The sequence below is a fragment of the Penicillium concentricum genome (genome assembly GCF_028827145.1).
Source record: "Penicillium concentricum strain IBT 3081 chromosome Unknown utg000006l_segment0_segment0, whole genome shotgun sequence".
Taxonomy (NCBI): Eukaryota; Fungi; Ascomycota; class Eurotiomycetes; order Eurotiales; family Aspergillaceae; genus Penicillium; species Penicillium concentricum.
In genome coordinates this window covers 2,561,085-2,581,636 of record NW_026622759.1, presented here as the reverse complement: position 1 = coordinate 2,581,636, position 20,552 = coordinate 2,561,085, and the positions used below count along the sequence as shown (strand labels likewise).

The 20,552-nt window shown below is 48.4% G+C and overlaps 10 protein-coding genes across 10 annotated transcripts; 6 read left to right on the top strand and 4 right to left on the bottom strand.

Annotated features, from left to right (window-relative positions):
- Nucleotides 1-105: 105 nt before the first annotated feature.
- On the top strand, nucleotides 106-1,559 carry N7517_011204 (uncharacterized protein; the record flags this gene model as incomplete). Its single annotated transcript, XM_056728927.1, has 7 exons — nucleotides 106-249; nucleotides 298-441; nucleotides 501-647; nucleotides 700-822; nucleotides 881-1,036; nucleotides 1,123-1,277; nucleotides 1,343-1,559. 7 exons carry the CDS (start codon nucleotides 106-108, stop codon nucleotides 1,557-1,559), a joined length of 1,086 nt encoding a protein of 361 aa, XP_056574742.1.
- A 321-nt stretch (nucleotides 1,560-1,880) lies between these two features.
- Nucleotides 1,881-3,283, bottom strand: N7517_011203 (bestrophin family protein; the record flags this gene model as incomplete). Its single annotated transcript, XM_056728926.1, has 4 exons — nucleotides 1,881-2,283; nucleotides 2,349-2,905; nucleotides 2,959-3,100; nucleotides 3,159-3,283. The coding sequence occupies 4 exons, from the start codon at nucleotides 3,281-3,283 to the stop codon at nucleotides 1,881-1,883; spliced, it is 1,227 nt and encodes a 408-aa protein (XP_056574741.1).
- A 461-nt stretch (nucleotides 3,284-3,744) lies between these two features.
- Nucleotides 3,745-4,722, top strand: N7517_011202 (uncharacterized protein; the record flags this gene model as incomplete). The annotated part of the gene is made up of 1 exon (XM_056728925.1): nucleotides 3,745-4,722. The coding sequence occupies one exon, from the start codon at nucleotides 3,745-3,747 to the stop codon at nucleotides 4,720-4,722; it is 978 nt and encodes a 325-aa protein (XP_056574740.1).
- Nucleotides 4,723-5,012: 290 nt separating this feature from the next.
- N7517_011201 (uncharacterized protein) lies at nucleotides 5,013-5,635 on the top strand (the record flags this gene model as incomplete). The annotated part of the gene is made up of 2 exons (XM_056728924.1): nucleotides 5,013-5,489; nucleotides 5,558-5,635. The coding sequence occupies 2 exons, from the start codon at nucleotides 5,013-5,015 to the stop codon at nucleotides 5,633-5,635; spliced, it is 555 nt and encodes a 184-aa protein (XP_056574739.1).
- Nucleotides 5,636-6,085: 450 nt separating this feature from the next.
- On the bottom strand, nucleotides 6,086-7,872 carry N7517_011200 (FHA domain protein; the record flags this gene model as incomplete). The annotated part of the gene is made up of 3 exons (XM_056728923.1): nucleotides 6,086-6,676; nucleotides 6,731-6,827; nucleotides 6,881-7,872. The coding sequence occupies 3 exons, from the start codon at nucleotides 7,870-7,872 to the stop codon at nucleotides 6,086-6,088; spliced, it is 1,680 nt and encodes a 559-aa protein (XP_056574738.1).
- A 1,457-nt stretch (nucleotides 7,873-9,329) lies between these two features.
- On the top strand, nucleotides 9,330-11,415 carry vac8 (protein anchor VAC8; the record flags this gene model as incomplete). The annotated part of the gene is made up of 6 exons (XM_056728922.1): nucleotides 9,330-9,503; nucleotides 9,619-9,739; nucleotides 9,799-9,912; nucleotides 9,979-10,212; nucleotides 10,271-11,020; nucleotides 11,084-11,415. 6 exons carry the CDS (start codon nucleotides 9,330-9,332, stop codon nucleotides 11,413-11,415), a joined length of 1,725 nt encoding a protein of 574 aa, XP_056574737.1.
- A 506-nt stretch (nucleotides 11,416-11,921) lies between these two features.
- Nucleotides 11,922-12,665, top strand: N7517_011198 (exosome non-catalytic core subunit CSL4; the record flags this gene model as incomplete). Its single annotated transcript, XM_056728921.1, has 1 exon — nucleotides 11,922-12,665. One exon carries the CDS (start codon nucleotides 11,922-11,924, stop codon nucleotides 12,663-12,665), a length of 744 nt encoding a protein of 247 aa, XP_056574736.1.
- An 893-nt stretch (nucleotides 12,666-13,558) lies between these two features.
- Nucleotides 13,559-17,176, bottom strand: N7517_011197 (GTPase RIA1; the record flags this gene model as incomplete). The annotated part of the gene is made up of 6 exons (XM_056728920.1): nucleotides 13,559-13,938; nucleotides 14,063-14,376; nucleotides 14,434-15,957; nucleotides 16,013-16,953; nucleotides 17,026-17,046; nucleotides 17,114-17,176. 6 exons carry the CDS (start codon nucleotides 17,174-17,176, stop codon nucleotides 13,559-13,561), a joined length of 3,243 nt encoding a protein of 1,080 aa, XP_056574735.1.
- A 375-nt stretch (nucleotides 17,177-17,551) lies between these two features.
- On the bottom strand, nucleotides 17,552-18,075 carry N7517_011196 (DUF4604 domain-containing protein; the record flags this gene model as incomplete). The annotated part of the gene is made up of 2 exons (XM_056728919.1): nucleotides 17,552-17,991; nucleotides 18,048-18,075. 2 exons carry the CDS (start codon nucleotides 18,073-18,075, stop codon nucleotides 17,552-17,554), a joined length of 468 nt encoding a protein of 155 aa, XP_056574734.1.
- A 468-nt stretch (nucleotides 18,076-18,543) lies between these two features.
- N7517_011195 (WD repeat PRP19 family protein) lies at nucleotides 18,544-20,200 on the top strand (the record flags this gene model as incomplete). The annotated part of the gene is made up of 5 exons (XM_056728918.1): nucleotides 18,544-18,556; nucleotides 18,631-18,675; nucleotides 18,729-19,155; nucleotides 19,216-19,679; nucleotides 19,734-20,200. The coding sequence occupies 5 exons, from the start codon at nucleotides 18,544-18,546 to the stop codon at nucleotides 20,198-20,200; spliced, it is 1,416 nt and encodes a 471-aa protein (XP_056574733.1).
- Nucleotides 20,201-20,552: the final 352 nt, after the last annotated feature.

Below are 20,552 nucleotides of genomic sequence, written 5' to 3'. Positions count from 1 at the left end.
TTGTCGCCTTGATTTTCAGGCGGAAATTCCCCACCACAATCCTCGACTTCTCTTGATAACTAGTTGCTGCATCTTCATTGGCCAACTCCGTCATCTTTCCAAATCATGGATTATACAGATCTTGCTGATATAGCTCGAGAATTATCTGATCTCGAAGTGGCCCTTTTACTGTGCCTTGTTGCCCGCGAACATTGCTTGATCGAGACGACCAGCCACTGTATTAATGATCTCGCCAAAGAACTCGCCTTAGTATGTCAATACATCCGGAAAATTGAGATGATATCTAATGAAAAACAGATTGGCTCCACTACATTCAACTACTCATATTGCATCCTTGACTGTTCATCTGAAACATCTATTGACGATATCTTTAATGACGTTCTCACCCCGGATGCACGCGCAAACTATCGCCCATCGCGTCCATGGCTGAATACTGAAACAGTATGTCAATATCTCAACTCTATGCTATCATTTGTATTCCTATATGCTAATAAAATTAGTCAAGCAATCGTTCTTCATATAAGAGTCTTGGGGGTTACAGCAGACCGCCAGCTCTATCTTCACAACTCGGCAGTAATGTTGTCAATATTGTAGTCGCCAAAAACTTCAACTTTGTCAGTGATGATATCCAAATGCACATGCTGCAGGTATGTATTCGGATCGCCAACTCAGTAAAGACATAGCTGATATTTGGGATAGTTAATGCGATCGAGGAAGTTAGTAACCGAAATCGGGATCCTAAGCGCGCCCCAGGACTTCCTTTTCGTCCCTCTTGTGGCACGAGACTTCGATCAACTTCAACCACCTTTAAAACCACACCTGGTAAGTGTTGTCTGTGCACGCCCATTTAACTGCTTTGCTTTAGCTAATGCCACAATAGAATGACAATCTGTTCATTTCTCATTTCCACAGCCCGGAGGCTGGTTATACCTATCTTGAAGAGAATGACTGGCTTTCAGATGGACAACAGTCCGCTTCCTCTGTTATTCATAAGTCAAAGGGAAAGCAACCGAAGAGTGCTACGGTTAGCCCGTTGGTAAGTTTGACGTTATCCCAATCCACTTCAATTTCAAAATCACGAACTGGACATAGAAATCTAATACCGGGCCCATGACCTTATAGGTGATGGATCAACTTCGAGAAACAAGTGCATCGGTGAGCATGAGTGCGGAAGTCGTTCGATATATCCAGGATATCGTTGTATTTCTGCGGCTCAGTCGCGCTGTTGCGAGTGGTGTATCTGCCAATGCAAATATTCAATTTTCCCGATTTGCACAGTGAGTCCAAACATATTCCCACCAAAACACGTATGTCAGACTCATCTTATTGACTTACTCTACAGACTTCTAGCTCCTCTACATGGTATCGATTATATGACTCCCTCCATTGTGGCCCTAGCCGCCAGGAAAGTCTTTCGCCATCGCATCACTGTCACTGCCCCCGGCGAAGACCGCAGTCTGCAGTACGGAAGTAATTTACATGCGGTATCTCATGTTCTCGCTGACGTGACGCCGGATTCAATACTGGATGGCGTTCTGGCACTCGAGCCGCCTTTATGAGACTTCAATACACCTCTTTAGCTATTCTTGATTACTGCATTAGATACCCGACTGATATAGATTTCAAAGCTGTCTGCTTATAAGAATTCAATCCATGGCGAGTCACATACCACCAAATCAACCTCAGTATCTGCGCCTACAGTGGAACCAGCAAGACTCGAGCCAGGTTGCGTTGATCTTAAGTATATTCAGTTCATAAAAGGTCCAGGGGGGCTACCTTCTAGTTTACAGATACATTGATGTTCCTAATGCTAAGTTGAGGCTATACATGTAGAAAATCGCAACAGCAATATACCAGGTACACATTCTATGTCCAAACTTTCACCTACCAGTAGTCGGCCTCGACCTTAAGAACAAGTCTGGGGGCGTGTACTTGCCGTCCACACTGCCGTTTCCAGCTTCAGTTCGATCAGGCGTTAAGCATAAATTACCGTGAACTGCACCAGGTGGCTGTTGTCTCAACGTCTCCATGGCTTTCGAGTGCGTGCGCCACTCAGACAAAACAACATCGATCTCAGTCTTTGAGTCACCGGCAATAGCATCCATCTTGATGTCGTTTCTGTCGTAGCCAAAGGGATCTTCCAATTGCGAGCCTATTCCCTCGATACCATAGAGTGTGAAGATAACAAGGCTGACAATGGGGATGGCCCACCATCCCATTTCATCGACCATAGCAAATGGCAAAACACAGCCAAACAGGGCGAGGACTTGTTTTTGGTGAATCCTGGTTTAACATCAGTGATCGAAACATATAAAGTAACACACACGCATTGGAGCTATGAAACTTACAAGTGAGCCACTGGGATCGGAGTCAACTTGATCGTTTCCATCTTCCCATATGCATCTGTCAATGTATTCAACTGAGCCTGCATTTGACTAGCACCAGGTGCAGGATACCAGCCACGCTCCTCGCCACGCTTAATAAACCCATCAACGAAAAAGGTCAACTGGAAAGGAAGACCCAGTCCCTCGTCTTCATGACCCTCAAGGCCTGCAGGTAGCAGGTTGGCATATTCAGGGTTATAAAGAGTAGATGGATGGATGTTCAAATCTCCATCAACGGAGTTTCCAAAGACCCACGCAGCGCCCCACTCAGCGCGTAAATGATTTTTCACGGCATATGGGATAGCCATGAGAATTCGAATAGTACGCTCGATATCCTCGCGCTCTGCGGCAGTGGGTGGTCCCCGCTTTGAGCTGTAGCTATTTGTTGCAATCGTGCGGACGAGGTTGCGCACGCAGGTGTTAAGCGTGTTCATTCCATTGCGCCCGTCCCAGAATCGATTGTAGGATGTTTGATTGCGGAACACAAGCATCAAACCTACGACAATAGATAAGGATGGGATCTATTTTTGCTATGTTTAGTTACTGTCCCGTCCGGTTGGTTGGGGATACATACGATGGTGCTAGGTAGACCGACAGTCTCGAACACATATGTGTCCAAGTAAACAATCAAGGCTGTGAATATAGCATGCAGAGAGACTGGGACTAATATGGCACCATGGATTGCACCTTTGATAAAGCGAAATACAAGTGGCCATCTGCATAGGATTAGCTCATGCGGGTGATTCTAAAATAGATACTGATCAGCTAGCTCACCTTCTTGGCTTTGCCCGCGATGATAGCTGATGAGGATGGGTGCCACGCCGTTGATGATGACCTTGTATCGTAGTGTTTTGGCGACTCAAGGTCGGAGTAGGTGGCTCGCTGAAATTTAACCTCATCTTGTTCAAGATGAGGGTATGATCCCGAGCAGTATTCGGCTCTTAGTATTCAACCAAGCCCTCAGATCCGGGGGGAGATTGAGATCGGGGCCAGGGTTGCCGTCAACATGGAAAGCGGGTCCAGCGACTCTTTGGTTCCGGACCCACTTAGCATCCCTAGCGCTATTACTCACGTGACTGTATATACACCAGTTGGCCATATTCATTGCAGCTAGTTGTCTAGCCGAATATATGCTAAGGGAGAATAATATGCCAAATTGCTCATTATGGTTGCTCAAATCTCTCCTGTACAATGTGTAGCACACTCTAGATCTCACCCAATGAACGTGCAGCTGCATGAGGGGGCAAATCTGACGTACAGACCTCCACCTGCATGTATATAAACCTTGGTACCCAACCCCTCTTCTATTTCTGCATGACAACCCTTTCAAATCAAACGCTCCAGTCCAGTTGGTATCAAAATGCAAGAAATCATAGTAATCACTTGCCCAGGTGGCAGACAATGCTCCCATCTAATCCCTCTCTTATACAACAATTCCAGATTCAAACTCCGTCTAGCAGCCCACACCACTGAATCCGCCTCTCGTCTCCAAACAACCTACCCAAAAGCCGAAGTACAAACATGCGACACCACCTCCATCGAAGAATGCCGCAAGCTCCTCAACAACGCAACATCAGTCTACCACGTAGGCCCCTCGCTCCACTCCCGTGAAATAGAAATCGGGATCAACATGATCGACGCAGCCGTTGCCGAGAGCCAAAGGCCAGATACCAATTTCAAGCACTTCGTCTATTCCAGCGTGCTCGGTACCCAGCATCGAAACCTCATGCAACACGATCACAAGAGTCGCGTCGAAGAAAGACTACTACTAAGTCCTCTAAACTTCACAATTCTCCAACCGACCAATTTCATGGATGTGTATCCGCCTGCTGCGCTCTCGAAAACCGAGGACCCATCTATCGAGTATGTTTGGAACATTTATAATCCAAATGTTGCCAATAGTTTAATTGCGCTCAGAGATCTGGCTGAAGCCGCGGCTCGGGTTTTGGACGAGCAGGAACCACACTATTTCGCTCAGTATCCGCTGTGCTCGACCTTGCCGATATCTGATGCGGATGTTATCAAGGTAATTGGAAAACATATTGGCAAGGAGATAAAGGTTCCAACTCCTACTTTCGAAGAGGGTGTTAGCAAGGTTCTTAAGCTTTTATATACCGGGGAGAGTGGGGTGTATAGTGGGGATCATGTGGATTCGGATTTGAGATGGCCGGCCTCACATGGGGATTTACGGCCTGATATTACAAGGGACGAGGCTGAGAGGTTGATCTTGTTTTATAATCGGCGTGGATTGAAAGGAAATCCCAGTGTCTTGAGGTGGTTGCTTGGGAGGGAGCCTACGACTGTTGATGAGTGGGTGAAGATTCAACTGAAAGGCTAGTTGAAAGACCGGTCTTCCTACAAGCTGGGATAGCTGCTAGTTGAACTATGGGTAAAAGGGCTCGGTGAAAGTTGATATAGCCTTCTGTTTGTTTCAAAAGTGATTAAATTTTTCACATACCGAACAAAAGCGGAAACACTGTTTAAATCCCTGGCTTTTCCGAGTTGTGAATAGTGCTAGAAGTAACATTGTGAAGCTTTCACTCCAGCCACAGCCAATATGGCCCTAAGTTCAGGCCAGAGAAAGAGGGGTACTGTGAGCATTCCACAACTTGATTACTGCATATTACCATGACCTCCTTACTTGATCTACCAGCCGAGATTCGCCTGATAATATACACACATTTACTAAAACCAAATGAATACGTGAAAAGCTATCGAAAGCTGGCGGACTCTTGGTCCTCGCCGGGCGGTGGTCCTCTTTGCACCATTCCTCGACCTTATGTGAAGCGATATACACCATCTATTCTTCTTCTCAACAAAAAGATTACCATAGAGGCTCTTCACTATCTATATCGAATCCCCCTCAACCTCTACGGCACACCTAACACCTATTTCGTCATGCGTCAGATGGATATCACAGAATTCATCAGCGAGCATTATCTGCAGAGGATCCACCATGGTGTTTTGCGATTGAATTACCCCAACAAGCATTTTGTCCTCTCGCTTTTAGACATATGGGGTGCCGAGAACCGGCTAGAACGACTCGATGTGTATCGTCCCAAGACTGAGCTTGACAGTCAACACTGGAAAGTTGTAGAAAGCAGAGTGAGTTTTTTTTTCAATTTTTTTTTTTTCAATAAGGAACATAGGATATATTCTGATGGCTTTGCTAGCTCTGGACCTTCTCAAGTATGGTTCCCGTTGTATTCCACGAGGTCGATGCTAAGGTCAAGGCCTCCGGTGCTATTTAGGTATGTACATAGGACAATGTAAAGATTGCTGTACGAGTAGATGAGTCAAGCCGAACGTGTTATTACCTAATAATGATTAAAAACAATCTGAAGGCTAACGAAAGGATGTTCCTGGTCAGATGTGCCGAGATTCAAAACAGTCCAGATCTTGAATGGGTATCAGTAGATTTTGGGGAAGGGGACAAAGGAGACAGGAGAACGCTGAGCCGCCATGACGAATCAAACTAGATAGAAGAGATACGCGCTATGGAACAATGCAAACGGTGTATATGGAGTGTGCACCCGAAGAAGCCAATGCAGACAGATGGTTCCTTGCAATGGTGATATTGTAGAATGCCCAGATGATAACCCCCTACAGAAGGGTAGATGCCAAAAAGAATAAAGATAAATATGTATTAAAATGCCCAATGCCCTCGCTTTCCAGAAATTAGTTTGACCCGAAGTGACGTATTAGGGCATTCCTGCTCGGCCATCAAAGGCTAAAGGGCCCGAGTCATTTCGTGGAGTCAAGGGGTTGTCGTCAGACGTTTCTGAGCGCACTGGTGTGTCAGTTCGTAGCTGTGATTGGCGACCAGATGGCACACTGAGAGGTTGCGTCGGTTGCCACCCAGGAATGTTGATAGTGGCGCTGCGGGCCAGATTATCGGTGCTTGAGTTAGGGGCTGGTGAGGCTGTGCTTCGAGTGTCATCGGTTTGCTGGTCATCCTGTAGATGCAGGTTCTCAACATTGTTCACCAAATTTTCTTCAGCAAGATCTCCGAGCTGATCGGGCGGTCCTTCCAGGCTGCTTGTTTCGACGACTGAAGGCCCTTCCGTTTCAAGCTGCTCCCCAGAGTCGTTGGATGCCCTATCTTCGGTTGGTTCCTTCTCTCGTTTTTCCTCCGAGTCATTCGAGTCATCGACCTCGGCGCTGAGATCGGTGAATGCCCGACAGTTGGGGCATTGGAACATTGGATAATCGGGGGAATGGAGCAGACGACTAATGCATTTGTAATGCCAAACGTGCGCACAGGCTGCCATGAACAAACACTGATAAGGCCGCTTTATTATAGTTAGTAGATGTAGGATTGGAAGCCAAGAAAGGAAGGAACGAACCAAAACAGAGCCAAGGCAGATTGAACATTCACGACAACCCGAATAATCAGACGTCTCACCCTTGCCCAAGTTTTTGATAAGACTTTCCGTATTTTTGCTGGAATATTTGTTAGCATCACACGACACTTCGGACGATAAGTAAGATCCTACTTGAACTCGTTAGGCTGCTGCTGCCACGATCGATTACATTCAATCCGAATCCGAACGCATCGGAAGATCATTTCTTCACCCCCTCTGAAGTCGATACCCAACTGCACGATATCGCCGTCTTTGATGGAGTACAGACGTGACACCATGTTTGGTTGACTCAAGCGCATGTGGTTCAAAAAAGTCCCCGAAGAGCTGCCAACATCCTTGATGTGCCACTGCCCATTCACATATAAGAATTCGCAGTGCTTCCGACTAACGACTTTCGACTTGAACCCCACGGGGGCATCTGATGGTTCGGTCGGGTTAGGCGGGGGTACACCATCACGCTCCGAGTATCGACCGACGCGAATAACACAGCTCTCTGATGGCAGGGTTCGGGCGATTGGGACGAAAGGTAACGAGGGCCTCGAACTCTGGAGAGAGTCTTGGTAGGGGAAGAAGCGAATGGTCGCCTTGGTCTCCGATTTTGAGGTCACCCCCTCTGCAGGAGCGCTGGTGGGCTCGATCACATTATTTTGAACGGCCGGTTCAGGGGACGGGGTGGACTCCTGAGAGTTTGTAACACGCTCTAACGTGCGAGGTGGCGGACGATGGACGGCCGAAGAGCTCCTCAGGCGCGCCATAGAGTTGGGCGTCCGGGTAACGTCGTTGGATGGGGTAGAGGTGGAAGGTGTAGAAGCGGCGGACTCGGTGGATGATACTTGACTATTGAGTTCGGCAAAGCCGTAACTCGGGGCGGGCGCAGAGGTGTGACGAGAGAGGGGTGGGTGGTCAGGTTCAGGGCATGGGAGAGGTGTGGAGTTCGCTGGCGGAGAGATGGAGCCCGAAGTTGAGGATCGCCAAGGGATTCGACTACTCAAACTGTGTCTATACGACTGCCCGGGCAAGGATGACAGATTCTGAGTGTAGGTTCGTAGCTGGCTGAAGCGGCGCAGGCGACTGGGGCGAGGGTTGTCGGGGAGGGAGGTGGAGGCGGTGACTGAAGCAGACATGGATTCGATTTACCATGAAAGAATTCAATATGCAGAATAAATCAATAGTGCCCAGAGATTCGAGGGGCAATGTCGATGGGATCTGCAAATGGGCTGATGCGATTCAAAGATTACCAAGACATTAGAGAAGGTAAGGGGAGTAAACTCAAGAAAGAAGTGAAACAAAGCCAAGTAAAGAAAAGAGAGAGAAAGGGGAAGTGTTTTTTTCCTTTGTATATACTCTTTCTTTCTCTCTCTCTCTTTCACCCTTTCTGGTATTTGCCGGGCACTTGCCATCGGTTATAATGCCCTGACAGTCATCATGTCTTGGCATCCTCGGACCCCAGGCCTATTTCCCCGCATATATTGGGATGAGTACGGAGTAGAAGATTATAGAATACTCTTTAAAGGTATATAAAAATATAGAGTAGCACAGTAAGCACAGTAATTCATGAACATGGCAAAATCTGAAGAAAATGGTATTCCTATAAAAGTATATAAAACTCAATACGGTAGACACAGCCCTATATGGCCTGAGGCATATTTAAGCGTCCTTACTTCATGTACTTCATGTACAACATACAACATAGAAAAAGCACCTGAGAAAGTATAGTTGGTCCATGCTTTTAGATAATATGGAGTACTCCAACTATTTATATTGCAATATAAAAAGAAAAGCTGGGCACTCTGAATCTGAATATGCTTATCCCTAATTCTAATAGCATTCCATGTGATATGCAAATACCCAAAAATCAACACTAACAACGTATGTGACTCTATCTGGTGATCATCTGCGTCACTTTACAAAATCACGAGCGCACCTGGGCAAAGATGCCTTTATGTTGCACGGACCCTTGGGAGGAGGCTGGAAAGTGCATTTGAGACGGGATGTAGACGGCAGATAAAAGACGTTGAACCCGATTTCAATGTAATAGAATAATTTAAATCTCTCCTTATAGAGAAGATAGATATGCTGTACAACGTAAGTACAACATAAGTATACCTAGGTACTATAGGTACTATTATAATTGTAGATGCAGTTGATCCCCTATTCCGGATTGGTCAGCCTTTAGAGCTCCGGAGCCGATGATGTATGCGTTGGAGCTGCTTAAAAGAGAATCTTTATTTTAGGATTGAAGATAGTTAAGAAGTTAAGAATTTGATAGTAAATATATGATGTTAAAAGAAAAGAATTATATTAAGATGTCAATTGAAATAGATAGCCCATTTAATCTCAAGTTTCTGCCTGAGGAGACTAGTTCGATCTCTCTCCCCCTCCCTTAAGCTGGAACTTCCTTCCTTCAAGCATCAGGAGGCTTCCCTCCAGTGACTTTTGTGACTTTTTATTTTTTTTTCCATCACGCGGCTTTTCTTTGTGTTTCCCTCAGCTTCGGGTTTATTCGACTTAATCTCACCCTCGCCTTTCACCTCTATCTCCGAACTTCACAGGACCCGCGCCCGATGCGGGCCTAGCCAGAATGAGTGGAATTGCGAATGCCTGTCTGTCTTGCTTTTCAGCAGTAGACCGATGGTGTCATATCACTGCGTGTCTCGGTCCCATCGGAGCTCGATCTCGAGACGGTATCTACGAAACCACTCTGGCCGATAATGAGCGAGAAGCGGTATCAGATCTTCTGGGCTACTTGGAGAACGTACGTGCTGAACAATTCATCACTCCATCTCTATCTTTCCTTCCCCCAGACTCTGCGACTTGGTTCCCCTGGGTACCGCCCTGCCCGGTGCATACCGCTAACTTCCAATCTACAGCGCGCGGAGACCGACTTCTTTCACGGCGAGCCACTGCGAGCTTTGAGTACCCTGGTTTACTCCGAAAATGTCGACTTGCAAAGAAGCGCTAGCTTGACCTTTGCTGAGATCACAGAACGAGGTGCGTATCGCCGCTCGGATGACAATGATGCAATACCTGACCTTTCGTCTTATCTGCAGATGTGCGCGAGGTCGATCGCGATACACTCGAACCTATCCTCTTCCTACTTCAAAGCTCAGATATCGAAGTCCAACGAGCTGCCAGTGCAGCGCTGGGCAATCTCGCCGTAAATGGTTGGTTCCCACCACCCATCCCCTTTCCCGCTTCCCGGTCGCTGACTCGATGCAGCTGAGAACAAGGTCTTGATCGTCACCCTCGGGGGCTGGCTCCCCTGATTCGCCAGATGATGTCGCCCAATGTTGAGGTACAGTGCAATGCGGTTGGATGTATCACCAATCTCGCGACGCATGAGGAGAATAAGGCCAAGATTGCTCGCTCTGGTGCTCTAGGTCCGCTCATTCGCCTGGCCAAGTCGAAGGATATGCGTGTCCAGCGAAATGCGACGGGCGCACTGCTTAATATGACCCATTCCGGTAAGCGATCTCAATTGATTCATCTGGAAAAGCGGTCTTTCTCTAACACCAAGATCAGATGACAATCGACAGCAACTTGTCAATGCCGGCGCCATTCCCGTGCTCGTGCATCTCCTCTCATCCCCCGACGTTGACGTTCAGTACTACTGCACAACAGCTCTTAGCAATATCGCCGTTGACTCGACGAATCGCAAGCGACTTGCCCAAACCGAGTCGCGCCTCGTCCAATCATTGGTTCATCTTATGGATTCTTCCACCCCGAAAGTCCAATGCCAAGCGGCGCTCGCCCTGCGCAATCTCGCCTCTGATGAGAAATACCAGCTTGAAATCGTTCGGGCAAAGGGTCTTTCTCCACTACTACGACTTCTACAATCCTCCTACCTTCCTCTCATCCTATCCGCCGTCGCTTGTATCCGCAATATTTCCATTCATCCTCTTAACGAATCCCCGATTATCGAAGCGGGCTTCTTGAAGCCGTTGGTGGATCTCCTAGGGTCGACTGACAACGAAGAGATTCAATGTCACGCTATATCCACGCTTCGAAACCTTGCTGCTAGCTCCGATCGCAACAAAGAACTTGTTTTGCAGGCCGGAGCAGTACAGAAGTGCAAGGACTTGGTCCTCCGTGTTCCCCTTACAGTCCAATCCGAGATGACTGCTGCAATCGCTGTGCTGGCTCTCAGCGAAGAGCTGAAGCCGCACCTTCTCAACCTAGGAGTCTTTGATGTCTTGATTCCTCTGACTAACTCCGAAAGCATTGAGGTGCAAGGTAACAGCGCGGCTGCTTTGGGCAATTTGTCGTCGAAAGGTATTTTACTTTCCCCTTTCCCTGTCTTTTTGCATACTGTTGTCATTTACTAACAAAATGTAGTTGGCGATTATTCGATGTTCGTTCGCGACTGGGCAGACGCCAATGGTGGCATCCATGGCTACCTTCACCGCTTCCTTGCCAGCGGAGATCCAACATTCCAGCACATTGCCATCTGGACCCTCCTCCAACTGCTTGAGTCCGAAGACCAGAAGCTCATTGGATATATTTCACGATCCGAAGACATCGTTCACTTGGTCAAGGTTATCTCTGACAAGAATATCGAGTCGGATGAAGAAGATGTGGATGACGGCGAGGGTGAAGTCATTACGCTCGCCCGTCGCTGCCTTGAGCTGGTTGGAGCTGGTCCTAAGCAGACCCTGGTGGAAGCTTGAACCTTCTGTTTTGTCTGATTATCCCACCGTTTTATCTTTCGGTCCTTTCTGTGTCATGTCAGCCTTTTCTGTGTGACTCTCTTTCCCCGCCAAGGGGTATTGTATGGACATTAAATCCAATTATTCACTTTCGTCAGCGGGCATTTGGAGTGATACGGACTTTTTTTTTTCTTATTATCTCTTCTGTTGTTACATGTCCATGGTATTTCTGGGCCGGTGCCGCTGTTTCTGTTGTTCCGACGCATACAATGTTTATTCATGCTAGATATGGGCTCTATAATTAATTGCCTGCAGACAGATTCTTCTACAAATTGTAATAGAAATATGTAGTTCGAAGTACTATTGGAAGTTGTTGTAAGAAGTAGTTGTGGATACAAGCTGCGTTCGGAATAACTTAAACCCGGGCCGTATTATAGCTCCCTAAAAAAAAGCTCCAGAAAACTCGCTGCCTCTGCAAACTCTAGAACTCTTCCACCTCAAAATTGGCCCACCACCAATTTTATAACATGGCTTCCCTACCACCTATTGCCATTCCTGGGCAACGCCTTGGTCCTTTATCCACATATTCTGCAGGCCCCGGCACACATGTTCAGCAATCCTTCATCTATGCTTCCATCGCCGGCCCCGTGATTGCAGACCCTGCACAGCCAAAGTCCCAAACAAGACCAACCCTCAGAGTCTCACGAGTGGTATCTCCGAAAGACCAAGCAGGCTCCAACCCAGCCGTTCCCGGCGCGGCATCCTCAATGATGTCGAAGCCCCGCTACAACACCCTCCCCGCAGTAGACTCCATCGTTCTTGCCCGAGTGACCCGCGTGCAGAAGCGACAAGCCACAGTCTCCATCCTTGTCGTGCTAGACGAATCAGCAACACAATCCCAAGACCAATCACAACCAGCCTCAGACAATGACAACGTCGCCTCCATCCTCACATCTGCCGCCAACCCAGAGAACCACAGCGGCACCGACGAACTGCGTTTCCAGGCACTTATCCGCAAGGAAGACGTGCGTGCCGTTGAGAAAGACCGTGTCGTTATGGATGAAATGTTCCGTGTCGGTGATATCGTTCGCGGCTCTGTTATCTCGCTTGGCGATCAGAGCTTTTACTACATCACTACCGCACGCAATGATCTCGGTGTTGTCATGGCTCGCAGTGAGGCCGGCAACATGATGTTCCCCGTTAGCTGGAAGGAAATGAGAGATCCTGTCAGTGGAACTAGCGAGCAGAGGAAGGTCGCCAGACCGTTCTGAGAACATCCAATTGTTCGAACTCAGTCCCTCTCGCGTGGCTTTTGGTTTTCACTTTGAATAGCCAATGGCTTCATGCCCTTCACCTCTACTGTTAACTGGCCACATAGTGGTTCAACCAACAACAACCAAGCAGACTCTCCCACCGTCCACTCATATGTCCGTGGAAGGTCTAGCTTATCCCCTGAGAGCATTGTCTTTCTACCTCCGGGATCCATGGGTGTCAACACAACTACACTCCCCAACCCTCACTGCGAGGAATGCCTTCCAAGCCCCCACACTTGTTACATGCTTTCAAACAGCAGCATCCCGCTTGAGCATGACGACTTTCATGTTTCACGAAGCTGGGAACCGCTTCGCCTTTGACTCGATCCACCCACGCCAATGTGTACTACTGGACATGTGTTATTGACATTGATAACGATTTCAGAATAAGATACCCAACGGAGACATGATTGAAAAATCTATGTCATTTCCGCTTTTCCCTTTCCTTCGATGCTTGACTACAGTCTGCCATCTGTGGTCGCTTTCCTCTTCGCTCGTCTTTCCAGGTAGAGGCATCAATGCCACTCCTCGTAGACCCTACTGGGTAACCCTCCTTAGTATACACGGTCGAGACCTATGCCATGTCGGACTGTGTTTGTCAAGTGAGGAAGATTGAAGTTTTTCTTTTGAAGAACACACGGAGGACTCTCATCTTCTGTGAACCTCCATTTATTCATCCGTCATGTCCAAGTCTACTCAGTGCGACTTGACAGGTGTTTTCGGAGTGACATTCCTAATTCATATATCCTATCCTATCTGAATCATACAAAAACAAACAAACATACAAAAACAAATGAAATGCAAATTAATCTCCCATTTTGAACTCTATCAGAATAAATAGTACATCGACCTTATTTCTTCAAAGTCTTCTGCTTCTCTGCATCAATCAACTTCCGTCCCTGAACAACCAGACCCTTTCGACTGCGAACAGCATCCATATACCGCTTAGCAACATTCTGCTTATCCGCAAGCTCACCCAGGTCCTCAAGTTCTTCCTCTGTAGCAGGAACCCAGAACGGATCCTCGTCGAGAGCCTCGAAGCCCGCGAAGATCAGTTGAGGTTGCGCGGCGCCGGACGTCCGCTTGCGGATCTCCTCGGCGAATCCGAAGGACTCGGCTACGGGGAGGAGCGCTAGGATAGTGAAGAATGGCGTGCCTTCTTTCATTATTTCGGATTGGATGCGGCCTCGGCGGCGGGTGACTACTGCGTAGACCTTGCCTAGGACTTCGGCTTTTGGAGTGAAGGTGGTGTGTTAGTTGTGGTGTTTTTCGGGTATAGTCTATGTGATGGCGCGGGGGTATATTGGGTAACATGAATGGAAAGGGAAAGGAAGTGTCAAGAACCAAATACTTACTGGTTGCTTGGATCTCGCAACTGTACATTGCGAGCATGATGCGAGGACTCCAATCCAGGAAACCGGCTGAGATACCTTCACGGACGAGTCTGATTGACTCGCCTGTCAACCGGCCCATGTCAAGCTCGTCACCTGCGCTAGACTGCACAGATAGGTCTTCCAGGAACACAGCCACGCCTTGCATAGGCTCCTGGCACAAGGGGCCTTGGCCTGTTGCGAGCTGGAAGGCATACGCGATCTTGTCGTTGAAATCGCGCACGAGTAGTGCTTGATGGTTATCACCGTCGATCTGTTTCTTGGTGTCATCGACCAAGCTAGAAGATGTTAGATACGAACGATATACAAACTGCCTCTTTGACTACAATACTCACAATTTCTCGCACGTGTTGACTGCAGTTGCATCAACCAAAATGTTGGGTCCGACTCGTCGGGGCCCGAAAGCGGTGATTCGGTCGACGACGTTCTTCCATAATTCCTTGTCTTCCTTGACCTCGTCGTTGAACAACTTATCTAGTCCTTCGCGGAACTCCTGTTTGGAAAGAATGTTGCCTTCAGGTGCCTCGCCCGTACCGTCAACGGCGGCAGCTTCAGCTCCGTTCTCGGTCTCTGTTTTGCCTTCAGCCTCTGAGCGCTTCTCCAATTGGAGCTGCTTGATAGTTCCGACTTGTTTAGTCAAGAATTCCGTCACGGCCTCTGGCATCGGAACCACGCGCAGACGAAGGGTCATTTGCTTGGAAGCAGACACCGTCAAAACGGCTCCACGTCCTAATTCAGGGTTCTTGGGCACAGCCATCTCGGGGCCGTGAACAATGGTTTCACGGTAAGGAACGATAGCCTCGCCGGTCTGGATTTCGCAACGGGCGAATCGCTCCCGCAGATCCGTCACGCAACGCTCCAAGTGCAGTTCACCTGCTGTGAGGATAACGTGTTCACCACTAGGGAGCACTTCGTATTGCGCACAAGGATCACTCTGTTCAAGCAAGCGCAAGCCGGTGACCATTTTGCTCAGGTCTGCTGGGTTGACTGGTTCCAGCGCGACTCGGACAATGGGCGGCATGCTCAGCGACACACCAGCCAAGTTGATACTTCCCTCGAGTCGGCTGCACAGGGTGCCTGTCTTCAACACGTGGCCTGCAAGACCTCCAATTCCGAATACCACACCGGCTGGTACGGACTTGAGGGGTTCGAGAGCTCTGCCCATCATCAGGTACAGATCTGTGACTTTGACCTTCTTTGGCTCGGGGCTGGCGTGCGGGTGGGCCGGGGAGAACTTGGGCGGAAGGACATAGATCTCATCACCAACCGTGAGGGTTCCGGAGTAAAGTCGGGCGAAACCAATAAGATGATCAGGATCGTCCTTCTCCATTGGCTCTTCTGGCTCATCGGTCGTCTCGGTGATCAATGAGGTGGTTTCGAAAATTGATGTCATACGCTCAAAGTCGTCTTCTTGTCCATTACTGCGGGCTTCCGCCTGCATCTTCGCAATCTCCTCTCGCTTGCGGCGCGCGAGTTCCATGGCTTCACCCGAAGTCATAGCACCTTCGCTACGCCTCTTGTTAGACAAAAGCTCGCTCTCCGGGATGGCAACCATCTTGCTGACATATGCCACGACAGGCTCTTCGGGCCCTGTCTTGAATTCCACCATAGCAGTCTTGATATCATCGCCAATAAAAGCAGCGCCAGGGGATGTTTTGATCATTTCTGGTAGTCGGGTGGCTTGCGCAACGGGGGGACTGGGGAGATATTCAATGACGGAAACCAACAAAGCAGTAGATAGCGGCAGCCATTGAGAGAACAGTGTGTTCATAATGTTCTTAGGATCACGACCGCGCAAGATATATACGGGGATGTTGATGTTGAGCGATTTGGTGATCTTCTCTAACAACACTGGGTCACTAGTAAAGGTCAATATCAGCGTTGACACGATAGTTGGGTTCATTTTCAACTTACCCTTTGCCCTTGTCACCACCTGTGGTGGCTTGATAAGCTGCCCAAATACTATCCAAGACCAATTGAACGAACATAGGCTTCAAAGCACGTCCCTTCAGATGCTTCACGCCCAAGACACGTTTAGTTTTGGGGTCTAGATAATAATCACCCCAGAGCACCTTCTCCAAAACTGTTCGCTTGATTCCAAGTTTCTTCTCGTAAATGGCGGCGAATTGTCGGATTGTGAAAGCCCAGCCATCGACAGCACTGCAGAAGATGACGTTATTTTTCTCTGGTGCAAAGTAAAGATCCTCGTCGTCGCGCTCCTCAAATTCAGTTCCCTCGGTGATGCTTGCTGCAGATTCATCGTCTGCCGACGACTTTTTGTTGCCTTGGTCCCGAGCAGCAGCAGCGTTGACACGGTCTTCCATACGCTCACGCCACTGCAAATCTTCTTCCATGCGTTCACCCTGGTAGAAACTACCGATGACAGCATTGACCTGTTCCAATAGTCGACTAAGATGCGAGAAAGCCTCGGCAGGGCTCATCTTCAGCTCTGTTACCAAGCGGTCCATCTTGTTAATAACCAAGATCGGCTTCAACTGCTCAACCCAAGTCTGGCGCAGGACTGTCACTGTCTGGCTGCAGACACCTTCGACTGCGTCAACGAGCACAACTGCACCATCACAAAGACGAGATGCGGTCGAGACCTCGCTGCTGAAATCGATATGACCAGGCGAATCGATTAGGTTGATCAGATACTCCTTGGGCACTGGCGCTGCGTCCGGGCTTGGACGGCGAAGCATCGAGAAGAACAGTGAGATAGCTGAGGACTCCATCGTGATACCTCGAAGCTGCTCATCTGGACGAGAGTCCAGGTAGCGGATCTTACCGGCCAGCTTGGGTGAAATGATGCCATTTGTGGCAATAAGACTATCTGTCAAAGATGTCTTGCCATGATCCTAAAAATCCAAAAGAAAAGATGAGGATTTCAAACATAAAAAAAAAATTTAATGTGAATTTCTTTCACTTACAACGTGGGCCAAAATGCAGATCTGGTGGCTGAGATTAGTATAAAGCCCTGACATCAGACATTAGAGTGGGATGGAGGGGCACACGCACATTTCTTATGTCCTCGGGCTTCCGCTGTAAGCGGACCAGCTGGTCGACGTTAACCACAGGCATCTTGGCTGATAATGAGACCAAGAGCAGGTTGTAAAAAGAAAGGCGACTGGATCCAAGGGAAAAAAAAGTTGCAAAAAAGTTGCTGATAAAGATGCGACCTTGGCCGAGACCTTCAACAGCACTTCAATTTATTATTTTAATCCGATTCTTGAGCTGATTGGATTTATACAGACCGAGTACTGGCATCAGTACCTATATATTCCTATATATGATTGATATTCAACTTGAACAGTTTCTAATCCTATGATGCTATACAATCCCCGTTGTGTAATCCCGGTTCTATTGACTCATTATGAGTCCTCATGGTATTTTGCTGAGTCAAGCACCACAACTTGGAAGCTGGGCAATACTCTACTTCTCAGCCTTGCTAGACTCTCATTCCTCGTCGAAGGAGAGTTTGATCTTCTTGGGCTTCTTAGATTTCTTCGTAGTCGCCTTGGGCTGGACTTCTTCGGCTTCTGCATTGTCCTCACCCACCACTTTGGCCTGTTTTCGTTTCCTCTGGCCTCCAACCTCAGTGAGATTGTTCTGTTTGCCAGTGGGAAGATCTGTTTGGGATTTGTCTTGATCGGTGGAGTTGTCCTTTGAGTTGCTGGCCTCGCCTTGTTCTTTTGGGCCGCTTTCACCAACCAATGCCTTGTATTCCTCCTTGGAAATCACTTCGTTACTTTCTTCGTCGAGGTAGGTAGGCTCGTCATCGTCGTCATCGTCTTTGACCTTGAGTCTGGTCGGTCGTAAGGCAGGGCGCTCTAAGCGACCGCTGTTGTCTCCATACTGGCCCCGGAGCTTCTGGAGAAATGCAGGCTGTTTTGCATCTGTATAAGATATCAGAATGACATATGACAGGTTACAAAGGTGTGAAGCGACATACCATATTCAAACTTGGGGTTTTTAGCCATGATGGGAATGCTGTATTTGCTTGCTAGCTTTCAAGTGAAGCTTTGTACTTGTACTGCCCTTCGTCTATATTGTACATATGTAGATCATCGAGAAAAAGTCATTTCGTTCAATCAAAATAGACAGGTTATTTCCATGTGCAAAGAGTTGGAGAACTTCCAAAGTTGATAGCTGCATGGTCAGTACGGTGGGGTATTGCGACCAATCATTTACCGAGTCTCATTGGCTTATTGTTTTCACCGCCCTATCTACCGCCTTTCCTGCCCTCATATATAAAATTCGAAAAGGCGATATATTTTCTGCTGGCAATATTTAATGGACTTACGTCACTGCTGGTCGCAATACTCCGCCCTATCACACCGCCTTCCAGCTCAAGACGCTAAACCGCATTAGGACACATCGAAAAGTCCAAGGAGCCGCTCCGCGTCAAGTCCTCTCCATCAACTCTCATCAACTAATCTCAATTAACTATGCTTTGTGCTAGTGAGTAGCCTCCTGCGAATCGCAATTTTGTGCTCTTCTTTGAAACAGGTTTTCTAACTAGCCTTTTCCCATAGTCTCCGGAGAAGCACCTCAAGTGCCCGTCGTCTCTACCAAGAGCGGTAAGTCCTCGAAATCACCTTGCGCGCGCGACATCAATCTCATAATTAAACAGGCAGCGTATTTGAAAAGCGCCTCATTGAGGCATACATTGCCGAGCATGGCAAAGATCCCGTGAACGGCGAGGAGCTTACCACCGACGATCTTATCGATCTCAAGTCGCAACGCATTGTCCGACCCCGACCCCCTACCCTCACATCCATCCCGTCTCTTCTCGGCGTTTTCCAGGAAGAATGGGATGCATTGGCTCTGGAAACCTTCACCTTGCAGCAAAATTTGGCACAGACACGGCGCGAACTAAGTGCGGCGCTCTACCAGCACGATGCTGCGGTGCGAGTGATCGCACGCCTGACAAAGGAGAGGGATGAGGCTCGTGACGCACTCTCGAACGTTTCCGTCGGTGCCACTGGCGAGGCTATGCAGGTGGACTCTACGGGCTTGCCCCAGGCAGTTTTGGAACGGATTGAGAACACACAGGCAGCGTACGTGGAATTGGTGTTTCCTACATTGCATCTTTGGATTGACGGCTAACCATCAAACAGGCTATCTAAGACCCGGCGTAAGCGCACAGTCCCAGAAGGATGGGCCTCGAGTGAGACTATTTCCACATTTAAACCAACTGAGACCTCCGAACCTCTCTACCCCGGTGGCCGCGCTTTGTCTATCAACTCGACTGGTGACTTGGCTCTCGTTGGTGGTGTTGACGGCGTGGTTGGTGTCTACTCGCTCTCCCAGAAGAGTGTCGTACAGACCCTCAAGACAGATGGCGCAGTCACCGGTGCGACATGGGCAGGAGACAAGGCCGTTATTGGCTCGTCAACTGGCTCAGTCAAGGTATTTGAGAATGGCGCTGAAGTTGCAAACTTCGCCTCCCATGCTGGTGAGGTGACAGCTGTCACAGTTCACGCTACTGGTGATATTGCTGCTTCTGTTGGTGTCGATAAGAGTTACGTGCTTTACGATCTCGCCACAAACACTGTGGTTTCCCAGATTTTCTGCGATGCAGGTAAGAGGTCACCCTATGATGTACCCAAGCCCGATGCTAATCGCTCTTATGCAGCTCTACTGTCTGTTAACTTCCACCCCGATGGTCACTTGATTGCGGCCGGTGGCGCAGATGGAAAAGTCAAGATCTTTGATGTCAAGACGGGCGCTGCTGCTGCCGACTATGCGATGTCTGGCCCAGTCAAGTGCCTGTTCTTCTCCGAGAACGGTACTTATCTGGCTGCGGTGGCCGCGCAGTCCACCACTGTATCGATCTGGGATCTTCGCAGCTCCAAGGAAACCAAGGTACTGGACACAGGAAGCCAGGTTGAGTCCATCTTCTGGGACTACACTGGCCAATTCCTCTTGACTGGTGGGCCCAGTGGAGTGACTGTCCAGCAATACTCAAAGGCATCCAAGGCGTGGTCCGAGCCTCTGCGGAGCGCCGTCCCTGCTATTTCGGTTGCTTGGGGATCAGCTGCTCAGAGTATTGTGGCATTGAATGAGGCAGGTGCGGTCACAGTGCTAGCGGCACAGTCATGATCACCAGGAAAATACTGTAATATTAGAGCATGCTATTCTCTGGACTTTCAATGGTGTTTGTTCTGAAAACTGCAGCTCTTAATGCGACGATATTCACAGACAATCCATGGATATTCACATGTAAACTTATGTTGTGGTCATGAATGAAAAACCATTGTGAATTCATTATTTTTAATTGACTCAAATCCTCTTATGAAACGTGTGAAATGACTATAAGGAATAGCGACAAATATCTACAGAAATAAGTTAAATATCTGTTGTTAGAGCCACTCTCGCCAACTTGGAATCGCCAACTTGAAATGCTTCTCAACCGCCTGGGCAATGGGGCAAACTTTACTAATTAGTATACACC